This window comes from Polypterus senegalus, chromosome 12 (genome assembly GCF_016835505.1).
Source record: "Polypterus senegalus isolate Bchr_013 chromosome 12, ASM1683550v1, whole genome shotgun sequence".
Lineage (NCBI taxonomy): Eukaryota > Metazoa > Chordata > Cladistia > Polypteriformes > Polypteridae > Polypterus > Polypterus senegalus.
Window position 1 is genome coordinate 89931270 of NC_053165.1, and position 20826 is coordinate 89952095.

Genomic DNA, 20826 nt, shown 5'->3' on the forward strand with positions numbered 1-20826 from the left:
TATAAATAAAATGTATTAATTCATTATTATTATTATGTGTCCTTTAATATATTGGGCTCTGAGGCTAGGGATTTGCACTGGCAATTGGAAGGTTGCCGGTTCAAATCCCATAAATGCCAAAAGTCACCCTACTGCGTTGGGCCCTTAACCTGCAATTGCTCCGTCCTGGGTATGACGTTAATCTGCATCGAGCCCTAGGCATGAAGACCCTCCAACCTGCAGGGAAAAACCTGGGGGTTGGTGGCAGAACTGGCACTCCAGCTACCATAAAAAAAACTCCCAGTGTTCCACTCCAACTGAACTTGTGTGGTGTTGAGGTGCCACCCGTGAAATGGCGGCACTCGGGTCCTAATCTGGGATCCTGAGTTGACTTGTCATGTGGCGGGTGCAGTAATGTGCTGTATGAGCGCCTGCTCCTAAACTCTCTCTGCTCAACCTCTATGGTATATAAATGAAGAAATGTGCGTATCCTCAACTAGGAAGAGGCAGCCGTGGGGCAGAGAGAGGGGTGTTTGGCAGTGGTGACTTTCTGTGCATTGAAAGTATATATAAAATAATCCTAATAAATGTTAACATGTCGAGGTGGTGCGCGACTTGGAGGGCCCCTCGAGTTTGTTGCCCCCAGCGTCGTAGAATCACCTCTCCCCTATACGCCTGGAGGGTCTCCTACAATTCCTGGTGGTTCGTTTTAAATGCGCTTTGGAGTGGCGAGTTGTTGTGTTTTGCTGCGCTTGTCCTTACTAATTGTTTTTGGATTTTTTTAACCTATGGCTTGATATTTCGACACATTCTTGGGATTTCATATTGAAACTTTGTTGACTTTTGGATTGGTCTTTAACAGGCATTGCGTGCCTTTTGTGCTCTTTGGAGCGTCACAGTGTTACAGAGTAGTTTTTTTTTATGAAGGATACATATTTTTATATACAGGTAGTCGTCAACTTATGATCTATTCACTTTATAACCATTTAAAAAAAAAAAAATTCACGCAACACATGTAAAAAGTTTTGGAGCAGCCACCCGTATACTTGAAACTGGCCGCCACAGATGAGGGTTTGGTTCAATAAATGAAAAGGTCCTGGCAGACATCAATCCAAAACAGAACAGTTCAAACAGAGAAAACATGGCGGTTTCAAAGTCAGGCAGGGGAAGTGACATCATCCTGGCAGGAACTGGAAGTGATGTCTTCGAGTCCAGGTGGAATTTCCCATGGTTGGTCTGGAGATGAAAAAAGAGGAAAGATCAGTGCACTCTGCCACCCCCTGAACTGGCATGGAATTATTCCTTTTTGAGCCCTTCAGTTACCTCCCATGCACACGTGTGTGGCACCATTCAACTTACAACCTACAGTCATATCAAAATGTCTGGGAGCCCCTCTTAATTCTTTGGATTTTTGTTTATCATTGGCTGAGCTTTCAAAGTAGCAACTTCCTTTGAATATCTGACATGCCTTACGGAATCAGTAGGATTTTAGCAGTGACATTAAGTTTATTGGACTAACAGAAAATATGAAATATGCATCATAACAAAATTAGACAGGTGCATAAATGTGGGCACCTCAACCGAGATATGACATCAAAACTTAGTTGAGCCTCTAGACGCTGTCCTCCTATAGCCTTTGATGAGTGTCTGGATTCTGGGTGGAGGTCTTGTTGTCCATTCTTCATACAAAATCTCTCCAGTTCAGTTCAATTTGATGGCTGCCGAGCATGGACAGCCTGCTTCAGATCATCCCATAGATTTTCGATGTTTGATATTCAAGTCAGGGGACTGTGACGGCCATTCCAGAACATTGTACTTCTCCCTCTGCATGAATACCTTTGTAGATTTCGAACTGTGTTTTGGGTCATTGTCTTGTTGGAATATCCAACCCCTGCGTAACTTCAACTTTGTGACTGATGCTTGAACATTATCCTGAAGAATTTGTTGATATTTGGTTGAATTCACCGGACCCTCGACTTTAACAAGGGTCTCAGTCCCTGAACTGGCCACACAGCCCCACAGCATGATGGAACCTCCACCAAATCTGACAGTAGGTAGCAGGTGTTTTTCTTGGAATGCGGTGTTCTTCTTCCGCCATGCAAAGCACTTTTTGTTAGGACCAAATAACTCCATGTTTGTCTCATCAGTCCAAAGCACTTTGTTCCAAAATGAATCTGGCTTGTCTAACTGAGCATTTGCATACAACAAGCGACTATGTTTGTGGCGCGAGTGCAGAAAGGGCTTCTTTCTTATCACCCTGCCATACAGATGTTCTTTATGCAAATTGCGCTGAATTGTAGAACGATGTGCAGATACACCATCTGTAGCGAGATGTTCTTGCAGGTCTTTGAAGGTGATCTGTGGGTTGTCTGTAACCATTCTCACAATCCTGCTCATACTGTATGCTACTCCTGTATCTTGGCCTGTCAGACCTGCTGGGTTTAACAGCAACTGTGCCTGTGGCCTTCCATTTCCTGATTCCATTCCTTACAGTTGAAAGTGACAGTTTAAACCTCTGAGATGGCTTTTTGTAGCCTTCCCCTAAACCAGGAGACTGAACAATCTTTGTTTTCAGATCTTTTGAGAGTTGCTTTGAGGATCCCATGCTGTCTGTCACTCTTCAGAGGAGAGTCAAAGGGCAAAGGGCAACTTGCAATTGACCACCTTAAGTACTTTTTACCACTCATGATTGGACACTCCTGTCTATGAAGTTCAAGGCTTCACGAGCTCATCCAACCAAGTAATCAGCATTGAGCAGTGACAGGCATTCAAATCAGCAAAATGACAAGGGGACCCACATTTGTGCACAGCCAGTTTTTCACATTTGATTTAATTTCATACGACTAAATACTGCGTCACTAAAAATCTTTGTTCGGAAACCACCGCAGTGCTCAGATGTTCCTAGGAAATGAAGGACATACCACTGGTATCTTTGGTGTTGAAAGGAGAGTCAATTACTAGGCAGGCTGAGAGGGCTTCCCAAACTTTTTCATATGACTGTATATATTTAACGGATGTTCGCGTTACTATCGCCACCTCGTCTCACGGTCAAACAACAGTTTTTGCCACGCCAGCTCCGTACTTCTGTGGCTCATTGACGTCGATCTCCGTTTTGACTACATTCAGTTATATTTGTCTGACACTTACAGGATTAAAGGGTAATTGATCTTGACAGAACGATGAAGATGATCAAACAGTTCGAGGGATGAAGGAGAGTGAATGCGATCGCATGTGACTTTAACTTATCCCATTTGTAACCGTTGTTCACTGCACGCGCTGTACTGCTGTGGCTTTGAATGCGGTTAACCTTCCAGGCTTCTGCGTTGTGACTCACGATGTGCCGCTTTGTGTGAATTGCCGTGAAGGGGTAATGAAACCACACTGAACTCTTATATCTGCTTAAGTTTATTATTAACAGGCGAAATTTTTAAACAGAAAACATATGAGTGCTGAGAGTCTGCCGGTACAACACCTCCTCTCACAGATAACACAATGGACACTGGGAGAGGCGAACACTAATGACGTCACATAACACAGACAAAGAAAGAATTTGTGAAGCTGTTCAAGGTTCAGCATCCATGCGAGCAACAGTAATAATCCATCCATCCATTTTCTAACCCGCTGAATCTGAATACAGGGTCACGGGGGTCTGCTGGAGCCAATCCCAGCCAACACAGGGCACAAGGCAGGAACCAATCCTGGGCAGGGTGCCAACCCACCACAGGACACACACAAACACACAAACACACCAAGCACACACTAGGGCCAATTTAAAATCGCCAATCCACCTAACCTGCATGTCTTTGGATTGTGGGAGGAAACCCATGCAGACACGGGGAGAACATGCAAACCCGGGTCTCCTGACTGCGAGGCAGCAGCGCTACCACTGCACCACCATGCTGCCCAACAGTAATAATGAAACAAAATAATAAAAAACAATAATTTACAAAAAAAAAATGATAAAAAATCTATACAATGTGCTAAGAATTATGATTTTAAAAGGATATAAAACAAACAATATGTCTTAAGGGACTTATAGTGCAGTACTATACATACGGTCAGGTTTGAATACAGTACCGGCCCGTCTATTGTCCATATCAACTTATGACCGGTCCGTCGGACCTGAAAGTAGTTGTAAGTCGATGACTACCTGCATAAAGCAGGGGTCCCCAACTCCGGTCCTGGAGGGCCGCAGTAGCTGCAGGTTTTCATTCTCACCCTTCTCTTAATCAGTAACCTGTTTTTGCTGCTGATTAAATTCTTTCGATTTAATTTTATTTGATTTGTTCTTGAAGACTCAGACCACTTAATTATTTCTTTTTCCTTAATTAGCTGCCAAACAATAATGAGATACAAAATGAGCCAAAACAGGACCAGCTAACTGTGACCATCATACAATATCTGAAAGGAAAAGAAGGATGAAGGCCTCAGGAATGCCAATCTGCTCAGGTCCACAAGACATCTTAACAGTTGCTCTTAGAAAAGAGAAAAATCAGTAATTTCGTAAATGTCTGTTATTGCACAATGAGAGCAGCCATAAGCCATGGAATTAAGGAACAGGTTTAATTAACGACAAGATTCGATGCCTAATTAAGCAATTGGTTGGAGTTTGAGACCCTGACTTAGTTGGTCTTCTGTTGGCTCACTCACTTCACGTTTCATTTCTGTTTGGGTGCCATTGAAGGAAAGGAATGAAGCGATTCAGAGGAACGATGAGGGAAATCAGGGGAACAAATCATAAAAAACAAGTCAATTAAAAGGAATGGAAAAGGAGTTAAATAGCAACTAAAACTGGTCACCAATTAAGAAAAGGGTGAGAATGAAAACCTGCAGCCATTGCGTCCATCCAGGACCAGAGCTGGGGACCCCTGCTATAAAGATTCATTGTCTGCCCTCGTTACTAGCCGGGTTTGACAGTTCCCTGCCCTCTAGTGTATATTTTTGGGATTGCATGCTTTTGGACTCTCAGTTCATAACAATAAGCTCCTCTCTCCTCTAGCTGCCGTCTGAGTGTTTCACATTCATTACTTCAATGCCACTGAAGTCCTCTTAACCAGCTCTGTTCTAAAATTGTTTCAGGTGAGGTTATCTGTGAGCCTCCAAACAACAAATTAGACAGGTTCTTGGGAACGCTCTTCTGGAAAGACAACAAGTATTCCCTCGATAACGAGAAAATGCTGCTTCGAGGCTGCGTGCTCAGAAATACGGAGTGGTGCTTCGGAATGGTCATCTTTGCAGGTACGCTTCCTATCTGTTTCTTAAAACAGAATTTAAAAGTGTCACATTTATACTTTCTTTTGTTATTAAACTTTGCGTTTTTTTTTTTTGTGTAAATCCAATTTTTTTTTTGTTTGTTTTTTTAGGGCCTCAAACAAAACTCATGCAAAACTGCGGGAGGACCAAATTCAAAAGAACGAGTATAGACAGACTGATGAACACTTTAGTTTTATGGGTGAGGTCCTCATATTGACAAAACTATCAAATGGGAAGCCCCTTTAAATATTCAGGATGTAAACTCATGCAGCTCTCCTCATAATATTTCAAACGAAGGCGAAAGGTCATTTTTCATTCTCTTTAACATTTCTTTATTTCCTAATGCTCTTGATTATGTAATTATAGGTTGCAGCTCGGGGGAAAAAAAACCCCTGACATTTATAATTTTTGATAATGTAGTTACAATACACATTAGACCTCAGGGGGGCTTCACGTCAGGTACAGTAAGGCTCCTTTTCTTTTAAAATTCTCCTTTTATTCCCTTACGTTAGTTGCCATGGAGACATCCATAGACATTTTTGACACAGTAACCACAGAAGGAATGACTGGCCTGAAATTTTATTGACTTTATATTTCTTTCATCCTTTTAATTTTTCTTTTCCCCCAGATATTTGTTTTTCTTATATGTATGGGGATCATTCTTGCTATTGGAAATTCAATCTGGGAATACAAAGTTGGTAGCAATTTCCGAATTTACTTGTCCTGGAATGAAGTTCTCGATTATCCGGTGCTATCTGGATTCCTTACTTTCTGGTCGTACATTATCATTCTGAACACGGTGGTGCCGATCTCCTTATATGTCAGGTAAGCAGAATGACATTAGAGAAATGAAAGTTGTACATTGTATATGGGGTGGGGGGCAAAAATTCCTGGAATTATTAAGAAAAAAAGTTTTATTATTCAATTTACAGCAATTTTTTTGATTCACTGTCACAATGCTCCCCTTGAGACACAATACACTTGGCCCAGTGCTTCTTTCATTCCTGGAAATATTTCTTGTACTTATCTTTTGTTAACATCTCTAAAGACTCAATTATTATTTTTTTTTCTCCTGGATATTCTAACGTGGTAGCAGATCATCTTCAGTCTCAATTTTAATTTCAGGAGGAAAAAGAAAGTCATTGGTAGATAGAAGTATGTTTGTCCCCAAGGGGAAAAGTGGCTTTTTTTACAGAAGCTCTTTAAATAAGTAAATGCATAGATAGGTAGATAAGTAAGTACTTTATATCCTCGCGTATAAGTCGGGTCTTGAAACCCGAAAAAATCGATCATAAAATCCGACCCCGACTTATGCGCCCGTTCAAAAATGCAACACTGATTTTTGTTTTTCTTGTCTCCTCCAATCTCGCGTCAGTTTCTCCGACACATCGAATTTTGTTGCAGTTACCAATTTCTTTCGCCACTTCAACGACGTTTAACTTAAAACCAGCTTCATATTTTCTTCTGATCGAACGCTCCATCGGGCGTATGAGGGTGTGAGATACCAAAAAACACAAAACAGTACAAACGTCACTTCGTAATAATTCGGGTATTACTGTGTGGTCAGGTAGGCACAGTAGAGAGAGAGAGAGGGAGTTACGACGACCCGCTGATACTGCGCATTGCTGCACCGACATAGAAGAAAACGGCCGTGTTCTCCGTGGTTCCTCTCTCAGGTGGGCGTTAGCATAGCATAATCCCTTTGACCAATAGCGTGAGTTTTCCACATTCGACTTATACGACCGACATTATAAAATACCAGAAATTATACGGTAAAATCAAGTCTGTGGGAGTATATACATAGCAGTAGAGTGTTGTACCGAGTTAGCCATAGATTGATACAGGAAAACGTAGGGTGAAATGACACCTTTTATTGGCTAAATAAAATGACTAAATACTGTAGATTACAAATGCAAGCTTTCCAGGCAGTTAAGACCCTTTCATCAGGCAAGGTGTAACAGTATCCAATTCCAATCCAATCCAATTTTATTTATAGAGAACTTTAAAACAACCAGCACAGGACCAAAGTGCTGTACAATAAATAGTTGATAGGTAAAACAACACAACATTCTTGCACATAAATAAGAATAGAATAAAAATGGTATAATACATAAATAAAACAGCCCTACAATAAAACAATATAAAATGGGATAAAATCAGCTAAAAACAACAAAAGTAAAATGAGCTAAAACGACCTTCTCACAAGGTGTCAAAGGCCAGGGTAAAGAGATGAGTTTTTAAAAGAGATTTAAAAACAGACAGAGAAGAGGCCTGTCTAATCTCTAGAGGCAAATCATTCCATAGCTTGGGAGCTGCTACAGCAAAAGCACGGTGGTCTCCTCTAAGTTTACACTTCATTCTTGGTACATTCAGGAGCAGCTGGTCAGCTGACCGGAGAGAGCGAGTGGGTGAATAAGGCTGTAGGAGCTCAGAGAGATAGGGTGGGGCAAGGCCATGAAGAGCTTTAAAAGCAAATAAAAGAATTTTAAAATGGAACCAACCAGTAAAGTGTAACTAAAACAGGGGAAATGTGCTCAAATTTCCGAGTGAAATTTGCCAGTGAGTGGCAGTTAAGTGGCCAAAAAAACTTCTTGCTAAAGAAATTATTGGGGGTTTGCTTGAGGTCACAAATACTCAGGTAACGATTCTTGAACTCACTGCACCTCAGATCTTCAAGTAGAGGAGCTACAGCCACTGAAGACCATGCCTGGTTTCACTCCCGTCAGCTTAAAAACAGGAGGATGAGGCCATAGTGGGTATCTGATTATCCAGGCGGGGTGACTGCAGATTGCTTTCTGTTGTGTCATGCAGATGTTTGAGTGGGAATTTGTTTTAAACAGCATGAATCCTGGGGTCCAACCTGCCTTGACTGGAGAGAATACCCATGCTGGTGGTGTGCAGAACGTTTAGCTGGCACACTCAGTACCATCTGAGTGTCATTTGGATCGACATAATCATTACTGCACACGCATTGCACTTGCCATTCCAACAGATGGCACATCTCAAACAGTAACACTCATTTTATGAATCCCATCCCAAATGACACATAACAGAGGCATATGCATTGCATTTGTCATTCCAACAGATGGTGCATCTGAAGCATTAACACTCATTTTATGAATCCCATACCAAGTGACACATAACAGAGGTATATGCATTGCATTTGTCATTCCATTGGATGGCGCATCACAAACATTAACACTGCTTTTATGAGTCCCATATCAAATGACACATAGTTGAGGCATATGCGTTGCATTGGTGGTCTCCTCTAAGTTTACACTTAATCCTTGGTACATTCAGGAGCAGCTGGTCAGCTGACCGGAGAGAGCGAGTGGGTGAATAAGGCTGTAGGAGCTCAGAGAGATACGGTGGGGCAAAGCCATGAAGAGCTTTAAAAGCAAAGAAAAGAATTTTAAAATGGATCCAACCAGTAAAGTGTAACTAAAACAGGGGAAATGTGCTCAAATTTCCGAGTTCCAGTTAAAAGACGAGCAGCAGCATTTTGGACCCTCTAAAGATGAGTAATCGATGAGGCACTGAGTCCTACATAAAGTGCAGTCCAGCCGAGTAGTAACAAACGCATGGATTACTGTTTCAAAATGGTGCCGAGAAAGAATTGGCTTTATTTTAGCCAGCTGCCTCAACTGGAAAAAGCTTGATTTAATGACCGACTTAATCTGGCTATCAAACTTAAGATCAGCATCCACCTTGACCCCAAGATTTGTGACAATTGGCTTATTGTACTGGGCCAAGGAACTTAAATACACTTTAGGGGTCTCCAGTGGGGCCACCAAAAACGATCATCTCAGTCTTTTTTTCATTGAATTTTAAGAAATAAAAAAAAAAAAAATTAGTGCCATCAGCAAAAAATGTTTTTGGTTGAGTTCGTAGCCACTGATGCACCGCAGCTTTCACATCATCATCATCATCATCATCATCATCATCACGTGGCTGTAGCTGGACATCTGGAGCGCTCTGCATCTGTCACACTAGTACGGCCATTTTCGAACATTTCAATCCCGTCATACAGGACTCTACTAGTAAGAACTTTATCCCATACTGAGCACACATGCAGAGATGAATTGGTGCTCCCGGCACACTTTCTGCCCACAAAACGCGTATGACAGAACGCTGCTCTTCTTTCTACGTTTTGCAGCCATCTTCACCACAGGGTGACAACTCTTCAGCCAGGTTTATACTTCACGCGACGCGACGCAGGCTCCAGCGGACGCTCCTGCTACGCAAGCGTTGTACGGTTTATACTTGCGGGCGTACTTTCCGTAAATCCGGAGGAAGCCACCAGGTGGCAGTGCGAGATATCATCACGGTGGGAACAGGCTCGACTTCGCTGTGTTGTGAATTGCCTGGAGCACCCATTAAATTCTGGTGACACCTTACCGCAGTATCTCCGAAAAGGATGTTTAATGATTAAATCCATCAATCCAGGGATTTGTCCATTCCAGCTAGCATTGGGCACGAGGCAGAAACAATCCCTACATGGGGCATCAGCTCATCGCAAGGTGAATACAAGCACTCACATACACTGCCGTCATTTTAGTGTCACCAAATCTGCATATCTTTGGAAGGAAACCGCAGCACACGGTGGAAACCCAGCAGGAAAACATGCAAACTCCAGGAAGAGAATACCAGCGATGTGACTCCCTGCGTGAAAGCAGTGCTACCGCTCCGCCACCATATCACCCCCTTGTGTGTAATTATTTAAATGAAATTAACGATTTATCTGTGAAATGTAACATACACACTTTAATGCATTTCATCATGAAAGTGATATCAAGTATAAATCTAAGGATTCTAAATGTGCAGAGAGTTGGGATATCATACATTTAATGTGCTCAGTGTGGTGATCTATTGTTGCTGTCAGGACCGGAATAAGCCCCAGAAAAAAAAAAAAGATGGCACATGAGAAGGTATGTGAGACTTTTAAAGTGTATCATGTCATTACGATTGGGAATATGCAACGCTTGGATATTAAAGCACCACGAAGGCTTCTGTATGTCGGCATTTTGCTTCACCACATTGAACCATTTATCCAACATCGAAGCGCGCACATCAAGCCCGTAGGATCCGCATAGCAGCTTTCTGTCACATGTAGATAGTAAACAGAGAGTCTGACGTCACATTCCAACTTTTCTCACACTGCGCTCCTCGACCTATTATACTAAATTGCAAAAGCAGCCGGCTTGCCAGCCAGAACCAATACATGACCCCCTCAGACATGACTAATGACTACTCCTCCTGCCTTCACCATTTCCAACGAAAACATAAAAGTGCGGAAACTTTTTAAACATCCCTTGTAAATAAATACTTATTTACTTATTTATTTGGTCTGAGCAAAGAAGAAAATTCAAAAGAAGGAGAACTTCTGACTTGGCTGTCCCAGTGAAAGTGAGGCACTATACAGGCGTATGTCTGTGAAGATTCTCAGTCATCCAGGTGAAATTAACTACCAGATATACAGGAGTATTGTTGTCGATATGAAGGACCACCAGTCGCATTTCTGACCGACTTCTGCTGAACGATTCATTGGCTGAGAGTCCTCGATGTCGGTGTGTCAGAGAGAGGATGTGCAGCGGTGTTCAGTTTTGATTAACTCTCCTCCTCTACATCCTCCCGTCACTGCCAAAGGAGATCCTACTCTGCTGGGCCCTTGACTAAGACCCTTAACCTGCGATTGCTCCAGGGGCGCTGTACAATGGCTGACCTTGCGCTCTGACCCCAAGGGGTATGTGAAAACTAACAAATTCCTAATACAAAATAAAGAACGAAAAAATAAAGGCTGAGCACAGAGACATCACTAGAAAGTGGCTCCTCATATCCACGGGGACAAACAAAGCAGACAGGTGTGAATGTCTTTCTCCTGTACTCACCTTTCACGGTGGGCTGGCAGGTTTTGTGTGAGAAGTAATCCGTCTGCTGCTGGCCTTTGAAACATCTCTCAGAGGATCAAGCTGCACATCGTCCTCGGTCTGATGATGAACTCTGACCTTTTATTGTTTGTTGCCTTTTATTTTTGTTTTGGGGCACATGTTAGCTTGCTGAGCATAAGAAGCAAAGTATGTAAAGAAGCCAGCGCATCTGTGTATCCATTCAAGGGGTTGCTGCTGAATTTAGTCATTTTCTGATGTTGTATTTCCAGCGTGGAGGTCATTCGCCTCGGTCACAGCCACTTCATAAACTGGGACAGAAGAATGTATTATGCTAAGAAGGACACCCCTGCCGAGGCACGCACCACAACACTAAATGAGGAACTGGGCCAGATTGAATACATCTTTTCGGACAAAACTGGAACGTTAACGCAGAACATCATGGTTTTCAGCAAATGTTCAATTAATGGAAAAACATACGGTAAGTAAATCTCTGGAGAATTTTGAGTAATGGATACATGTGTGCTTAGGGGGTCTGCTTTAGCCTTCATTAGCAAATAAGCCAACTCCAATCATATCGATTGCGCATTTAAAAATGATCGCCCCTTTGAAAGTTTTCACATTTCACTTTTATGCAACATTGGATCACAGTGGATTTAATTTGACCTTTTGACACTGATCAACAGACAGACAGACATATCTCTGAAAAATGGGCTAAATTAATTACAAATATAAAACCCAAAATGATTGATAACTTAAGTATTCATGACACCCCAAAATCATTTACTGGTGGAGCCAGTTAAATTGCTTTATCATTCCAACAGATGGCGCATCTCAAAAATGAATACTACATTTATGAATCCCATAACAAATGACACATAGCAGAGGCACATGCATTGCACTTATCATTCCAACAGATGGCACATCTGAAGCATTAACATTCCTTTTATGAATCACATACCGAATGACACATAACAGAGGCACATGCATTTGTCATTCCAACAGATGGCACATCTGAAGCATTAACACTCCTTTTATGAATCCCATACTAAATGACACATAACAGAGGCATATGCATTGCAGTTGTCATTCCAACAGATGGCATATCACAAACATTAACACTGCTTTCATGAATCCCATATGAAATGACACATAGTAGATGCATATGCATTGCATTTGTCATTCCAACAGATGGTGCATCACAATCATTTGTAGTAATTCAGGCTTCAAATAATGCAGGTTGTTCTGTCCAACCCCGTACTAAAGAGATGGACCTTAAAGTGGCTGTTGAGTGAACATCACACCTTTAAAAGTACAGTAAGCATCACCTCAAACCTAAATCTGTTATCTTTGTATATGAAAGCATAAAGTGTAGTCTTTTCAGTTAAAAGCTACAGCGGTGAGTAATGCATTTTAGTACTACAAACGTTTGTGATGCACCATCTGTTGGAGTGACAAAAACAAAGCATTTTACCATTCCATGCATTACAAGATACATTCCAATAGACAGGGCACTGCAAACCTTAATGCTGAGGTCCACATTGATTACTTGGATTACTTAGCCAGGTAGCACAGCATGATTAAAAATAAAATGTGAACACTTCAAAGTGGGTGAGTAGTTTGTTAAGGCACTTTATTATAAGATGGAATGTGCTGGAGCGGAGGATATGCTAAGATGGACTGAGGTCTGCACCCTGACTCAGCCACTCCAGGACATTCACATCGTTATTTTGAAGACGTTCCTGTGCAGCTTTGACTTTATGCTTGGGCTCGTTGTCTTACTGGAAAACAAATCTTCTCCCAAGGTGCAGGTGGTTTCTTGCAGGCTACATCAGGTTTCCTTTTCCTTCATGATGTCCCTTATTTTGCTGTTTTCATTTTACCTTAATAAGCCTTTTTGCACCTGCTGCAGAGAAGCATTCCCACTGCCTAACGCTGCCACCGCCATGATTCACTGTGGGGATGCTGTGTTTTTGAAATTGTGCAGTGCAACATGTCGTTTAGACCGAGGGCTGAACAGCTCAATGGTGGTCTCATCGAGTCATAGAACCTTCTTTAAGCAGAGTCTCCCATGAGCCCTCTGTCAAGCTCTAGCTGAGATGACAAGTGCAGTTTTATTTTTTTTTTTTCTCTTTGCCAGTCTCCCATAAAGCCGTCACTGGTGAAGTACCCGGGCACACATGTTGTCCTCACAGTCTCCACTCTCAGACTCTGTAGCTTTTCACTCATTGAGAGTTCTTCGCTTGGAGGCCTCCCTCACTTTTCTTCTTGCGTGATCACCCAGTTTTTTCTCTAGTCAGAGTTACAGCTTTTAATTAAACCGGATATTCAGTGACTTGAATATTTTGTGGCCTCTATGCCCTGATTTGTGCTTTTATGGCACTGCTTGGAGTGCCCTATGTGTCTATATGGCACTTAAAAAATAAAATGATTTGGATTGTTCTCCCATTGACTAACCTTTTTTTTTTTATCCTTTTAAATGGGATATGTGTGATCGCAATCTCATCCGCAAGCATTGTAGTCCATTTTACTGCCTTCATTTCTCCCTCACAAGCCGTCCAGGGCCTACTGCAGACAAGCATCCTCACAGCCCTGCCATGCTGTGCAGTGTAACCCGCCATTTTGTCTGACGGCCAAAGAGCTCAATTTTGTTCTCACCAAACCATAAAACCTTCTTTCGGCTGAGTTCAGAGTCTCCCTTGTGCGTTATTTTTATTTTAGCGGTGGCGTTCTCATTTCCACACTTCTATTAAGCTGTGACTGCGTCTGCACTGTAGCTTGTAAATCCTTTTGGTGGCCTCCCTCACTTGGCCTGCTCTAGCAGATTTACCGCTCTCCTAATTAACTGGATATTCAGTGACTTGGATATTTTGTTATCTCTAGCTCTGCCCTGATTTGGGCTTTTCGTGGCACTGCTTGGAGTGCCCTATTTGTCTTATCAGTCAGAAATATTGCACTTAGAAAGTAAAATGATTTGGATTGTTCTCCCATTGACTAACCCTTTATATCCTTTTAAAGGGGACGTGTATGATGAGCTTGGACGTAAAATAGAAGTCTCAGAGGTAAGAATGACGATGTGAACGTGACATTTATGTATCTGTGCCAGTGAGTGGCAGTTAAGTGGCCAAAAAAACTTCTTGCTAAAGAAATTGTTGGGGGTTTGGTTGAGGTCACAAATACTCAGGTAACGATCTTCAAGTAGAGGAGCTACAGCCACTGAAGACCATGCCTGGTTTCACTCCCGTCAGCTTAAAAACAGGAGGATGAGGCCATAGTGGGTATCTGATTATCCAGGCGGGGTGACTGCAGATTGCTTTCTGTTGTGTCATGCAGATGTTTGAGTGGGAATTTGTTTTAAACAGCATAAATCCTGGGGTCCAACCTGCTTTGACTGGAGAGAATACCCATGCTGGTGGTGTGCAGAACGTTTAGCTGGCACACTCAGTACCATCTGAGTGTCATTTGGATCGACATAATCATTACTGCACATGCATTGCACTTGCCATTCCAACAGATGGCACATCTCAAACAGTAACACTCATTTTATGAATCCCATACCAAATGACACACAGCAGAAGTATATGCATTGTATTTTTCATTCCAACAGATGGTGCATCACAAGATCAACACCGCTTTTATGAATCTCATGTCGATGACACATAGCAGAGGCAGACTAATCATTACTGCTGAGCACAGATTTCCTGTTATGGACACAGTCGGCCCTTTTTCAAATCTTTATTGCAGGGGTCTCCAACACGTCACTCGCGAGCTACTCGTAGCTCGCCACCCCTTTCCAAGTAGCTCGCCAAAGGGTTAATGAAATCTACATAAATCTGAAAACTTGATTAGTCAAATTAGGGCTGGGTGATCTTTCCAAAAAATCATATATCATTTAACACAAAATCACGATCCACAATCTGAATTGCAATCGATCTTTTCAATGTGGCATAATGAGAATATCCGGACTTAAACTCATCAAGACCCAAGTAACACTTTATTTTAAATATCAAACGAAGTTGAATTCAATTGTTCTCTCATTTGCTAGCTAAGTGGTGTTAAGGAATACGCGTGCCAAAGCTGGTGACTGAGTGAGGAAGACCCCCATGCCCCCCTCCCCTTGGCCCGCTGCTGCATGTTTTTTCGGATTCGCACTAATAAATCGGTGCCGCAAGCGAACTATGATACATAAAGAAATGAGAGAAGTCGCAAAATCAACCGGAATGTTCATGCAAATTATAGAAAAAAAACCCAATCTTAATCCGTGAAAAGCGGACAGACAGACAGACAGACATTGGATTTTATAGATTATAAATTAGTAAACCTTCAAAAATAATGTGCATTTAAAGTCTCAACAGCATTTCTGGAGCTTAGTAGAGCCTGATAACTAGAAGAATCTTCACCAAGCAGCTCTGAAAATGTCTGCTTTGTTTGGGTCTCCATACCTCAGTGAGTCTGACGTGAATGTCATGAAGTCAAAGTTCAGAACAAGACGGACAGACGAACACTGAAATGACTCCATCAGAGTGAACCTCAGGGGCTCCACTCCACCAGACACCTCAGTGCCAGTCACCTGACTAACTAAACAACACGTCATGCATGCGACTGGACCTGTGAATAAAGTGACACAGTGACAAATGAAGACGTCTGATCGGTGTATTTGGAATTGCATTGTTTTGTGTTGACAACATTCATGTTTTAATTCAGTAGTGTGAGATACTCTAGGAAATGCAGACAGACATCCAAAATGCACTTGCAGGTCAACTAAATATTTTTTTGTGATGTTTTAATGCAAAATGTGAGTTGTGAACACCAACATTTTGTAAATGTTCGGGCAAAACGAGCGTATTCAGTTTGTTTGGGTTGAAATACGCTATGAGAATAAACACCAGAACACAGGAGGAGCTCTCGGCCATTTTTGTAAAAGTAGCTCTCAGGGGAAAAAAGGTTGGAGACCCCTCCTTATTGTGTCCTGTCCCAAAAGCACGCATCGTTCAAGGTGGTCCCATCAACATGCAAGTGATTTCACTTCCCTTCAGTGTCCTCATCACTCTCCAGCACTCAGTCCATTACAATGCCTCGGAGACGAGGCTGAATGGCACGCACCTAACATCCATGTGAGGCCAAAACATAAAAACTGTAAAGGACTTGCATGATGCTGTCAGGTCAGTGTGGACCAAACCCCTAGCTGACTGCATGCCTCAGATAATGCAGGTTGGTCAGTCCAACCCGGTGCAAAGGCACATGCATTGCATTTGTCATTCCAACAGATGGTGCATCACAAACATTTGTAGTAACGCATGGTTCAAATAATGCAGGTTGTTCTGTCCAACCCCGTACTAAAGAAGGGGACCTAAAAGTGGCTGCTGAGTGTACATCACACCTTGAAAAGCACAGTAAGCGTCACCTCAGATCTAAATCTGATATCTTGGTATATGAAAACATAAGGTGCAGTCCATTTAGTTAGCAGGTACAGTGGCCAGTAATGCATTTTAGTACTGCAAACGTTTGTAATGCGCCATCTGCTGGAGTGACAAATGCAAAGCATTAAATACATTCCAATAGATCACGGGCGTCAAACTCCAGGCCTGGAGGGCCGCAGTGGCTGCAGGTTTTCATTCTAACCGTCTTCTTCATTAGTGACCAGTTTTTGCTGCTAATTAACTTCTTTTGCTTTAGTTTTAATTAACTTGACTCAGGCCCCTTAGTTGTCTCTTTTTCTTTAATTAGCATCCATCCATCCATTTTCTAACCCGCTGAATCTGAACACAGGGTCATGGGGGTCTGCTGGAGCCAATCCCAGCCAACACAGGGCACAAGGCAGGAACCAATCCTAGGCAGGGTGCCAACCCACCACAGGACACACACAAACACACCCACACCCACACACCAGGGCCAATTTAGAATCACCAATCCACCTAACCTGCATGTCTTTGGATTGTGGGAGGAAACCGGAGTGCCCGGAGGAAGCCCACGCAGACACGGGGAGAACATGCAAACTCCACACAGGGAGGACCCGGGAAGCGAACCCGGGTCTCCTAACTGCGAGGCAGCAGCTCTACCACTGCGCCACCGTGCCGCAGCCAAACAATAATGAGACACAAACCAAGCTGCCACATGACCAGCTCACCTGTGCCCGTCACACAATATCTGAAAATAAAGAAAAGTGAAGGTCTCAGTAAGGCTGATCTCTCAGGTCACCAAAACGTTTGACGAACAGAAAATCAAACAGTTTTGCAAATGTCTGCTGTGGCAGAATGAGAGCAGCAACAAACCACAAAATTAAATAACGGGTTGAATTAATTAACAGCAAGAATCGGCTTCTCATTATTAGATTGATTGGAGTTTGAAATCCCAGTTTAGCTGCTCATCTGTCGGCTCGTTTCACATCTCATATCTGTTTGGCTGCCATTTCATGAATTCAGAGGACTGAATCCTTAAAAACAGGGCTACTAAAACAAAGGGAAAAGGAGTTAATTAGCAGTGAAAACTGGTCAATAATGAAGAAGACGGTTAGAATGAAAACCTGCAGCCACTGCAGCCCTCCGGGCCTGGAGTTTGACACCCCTGCCATAAATGGTGTGCTGCAAACATTAATGCTGAGGTCCACAATTGATTACAACAACATCATTTATTTCTATAGCACGCTTTCATGCAAATGATGTATCTGAAAGGGCTTTACAAGATGAAAAATATAAAAATAAGACTAGCAATACTAAGTAACAAAAAATAAAGTCCGATGGCCAGGGAGGACAGAAAAAACAACAACAACAAAAAAAAAAACTCCAGAGGGCTGGAGGAAAAAATAAAAACACAAAATCTACAGGGGTTCTGAGGTCACGAGACCACCCAGCCACCCACCCAACATCAATGATCTCAATCAGGCCTCAAGGTTTTCAGGCTTCACATGGAAGCATTAGACGATGACGGTCATGTGGACCTCTGGCCTTTAATCCGTCAATGTAGGGACATCACGGTGCTTTGATCAGGTGGTGGTGGCACAGCAAAAGAAGAGAAGAGAAAGCAGGGGGTTAGCATGGAAAATGATAATTCAATGCATGTACAGAATATCAGGGCTCAAATAAAATGAAGCTGCGGCATGTTAAAATAATGGGTTTTTAGCAGTTTTTTAAAGCCCTCCAGCGTATTAGCCTGGTGAATTACTTAGATTTCAACCTCTCCCAGATGGATAGCACAGCTAGATTAGCAATAAAATGTGAACACTTCAAAGGGGGTGAATAGTTAAGTGGGCGGCATGGTGGCGTTAGGAAGACCCGGGTTCGGTTCTGCGTGGAGTTTGCATGTTCTCCCCGTGTCTGCGTGGGTTTCCTCCCACAGTCCAAAGACATACATGTTAGGTGCATTGGCGATCCTAAATTGTCCCTAGTGTGTGTGTGTGTGTGTCCTGCGGTGGGCTGGCGCCCTGCCTGGGGTTTGTTCCTGCCTTGCACCCTGTATTGGGTGGGATTGGCTCCAGCAGACCCCCGTGACCCTGTAGTTAGGATATAGCGGGTTGGATAATGGATGGATGAATAGTTAAGGCACTTTATTATAAGATGGGATGAAGTGGAGCGGAGGAAATTCTAAGATGGATTGACATCTACACCCTGACTCAGCCATTCCAGGACATTCACATTGTTGTTTTGAAGCCATTCCTGTGTAGCTTTTACCCTTTATTTTTAGGCTTGTTACCTTGCTGGATAACTAATCTTCTCCCAGGCCGCACGTTTCTTGCAGACTTCATTAGGTTTTCCCCTGGGATGTCCCCACATTTTGCTGCAGTCATTTCAATTTTGTTCTCGTCAAACCATAAAACCTTCTTTGTCACGTGCGTTAGTTTTATTTTCCACTCTTCCATAAAGATGTGACCACGTCAGCACTGTAGCTTGTAACTCCTTCAGAGACCTTTTGCTGGCCTCCCTCACTCGTCATCTTCTTGCACAGTCAGTCAGTTTTTGTGGATGGCCTGCTCTGGCAGATTTACCGCTCTGCAACACTTTTTCCACGTCTTCATGACTGGTTTAACTATTCTGAAGAAAAGACAAGAGAACAAAGATGAAGAGTTGGGGAATCCACCCCGTATAATGCAAGAGCAAACTGCAACAGCAAAAAAAGAAACAGAGTTAATAGTGAATGAATAGCAGAGTGAAGGCTTGGGTTTTTATAGGTGGAGGACAGGAAGGGGTGGGATCTGTTTGTGATGGAACAGTGGAAGTGGGTGGAGTCTTAACTGGGCTGGTAGGCTGTGGAAGAGGGAGAAAAGGCATTAGTACCATTCATCAACCCCTGGCTCTGCATCTCACTCCCAGTTAAGCCCTTAGACTGCCTCCCATGCACGCGTGTGTGACACTGGATAGTCAGTCAGTCATTTCCCAACCTGCTATATCCTAACACAGGGTCACGGGGTCTGCTGGAGCCAATCCCAGCCCGCATAGGGCAGGAACAAATCCCGGGCAGGGCGCCAGCCCACCGCAGGGCACACACTAGGGACAATTTAGGATCGCCAATGCACCTAACCAGCATGTCCTTAGATTGACACGGAGAGAAGATGCAAACTCCACGCAGGGAGGACCCGGGAAGCAAACCACAGGTCTCCTTACTGCATGGCAGCAGCGCTACCCACTGCACCACTGTGGATATTCAGTGGATATTTTCTCTGTTTCAGTGGAACTCGGATATTTTCTTAATTCTTTGCATTTATATTTCTCACTACTCAAAGCGCTCAGCAATTGCAGGTTAAGGGCCTTGCTCAAGGGCCCTATTGGCATTTACTGGATTCGAACCTTCGATTGCCAGTGCAGATCCCTGGCCTCAGAGCCACCACTCCGCCTGTCTCCAGCCCCTGATTTGTGCTCTTCATGGAGTTACTGGGAGTGTTCTCTCGTCTTCATTGTGTAAGGTTAGCCCACCATACCGACTCAGCACAAGTAGGCCCTTCTAGATGAGGTGCATTTAGACCACAATCAACTGAACTCCGGACAGGAGGTCTCCATTGAACTAATTCTGGGACGTCTAAAACCAGTGAGGATTTCGGGGTGTCATAATAAAGAGGGTGAATACTAATGTGATCAATTATTTTGTGTTTTATATTTGTAATTCATTTCGATCAATTTGCAGAGATCTGCTTTTCCTTTTTATATACAGATAGTCTCTGGGTTATGTTACGAGATAGGGACTGTAGGTTTGTACTTTAGTTAAATTTGTATGTAAGTCGGAACAGGTACATTATTTTAATAAATGCTGTTGTTGACCGACTGTAACCAAGGGCTCTGCCAATGAATGATGGAGTTTCTCCTCTCTCTGACCTTTTTATTATTTCTACTTTATTTTCAATGGTGATGGTTTTTCTCTTCTTTACTGTATCACCAGCACTTGCATCAGATTTGTGTTTCAGAGACATTCTTGAAGGGTGAAGACAAAAGGTTAAGATGAGCTCTTCTGCACAGCACTGTACATGCTATCACAGCAGGAAGGCACCCGTCGTCAACACGTCTGATGTATAGTCTGGTCCAGATCTGAGCATGCAATTTTCTTATTCAGTTTATTACATAGAAAATCACCTAAGAAATCCCGGACCGCTGAGAACTGTGTGAACTGACAACATGAAGAATCGTCTTCATGCCGAACTGGAATCGTCCCCCCATAAATCAAATTCATCCAGACGATCTGGATCTGGCCTGTACTGTACTGACAAGAGACAACTTCCTGCTAT

General features: G+C 42.9%; 1 protein-coding gene across 3 annotated transcripts in view; it reads left to right on the forward strand.

The window, feature by feature from the left end:
- atp8b4 (ATPase phospholipid transporting 8B4) overlaps window positions 1–20826 on the forward strand; it is a 248513-nt gene that overhangs the window by 175661 nt on the left and 52026 nt on the right. For all 3 annotated transcript variants that reach the window (XM_039772860.1, XM_039772859.1, XM_039772861.1), the window contains 5 exons: window positions 5059–5217; window positions 5343–5431; window positions 5861–6057; window positions 11390–11598; window positions 14136–14179. In XM_039772860.1, coding sequence (XP_039628794.1) covers window positions 5059–5217; window positions 5343–5431; window positions 5861–6057; window positions 11390–11598; window positions 14136–14179 — 698 coding nt within the window. The remainder of the gene's footprint in view (window positions 1–5058; window positions 5218–5342; window positions 5432–5860; window positions 6058–11389; window positions 11599–14135; window positions 14180–20826) is intronic.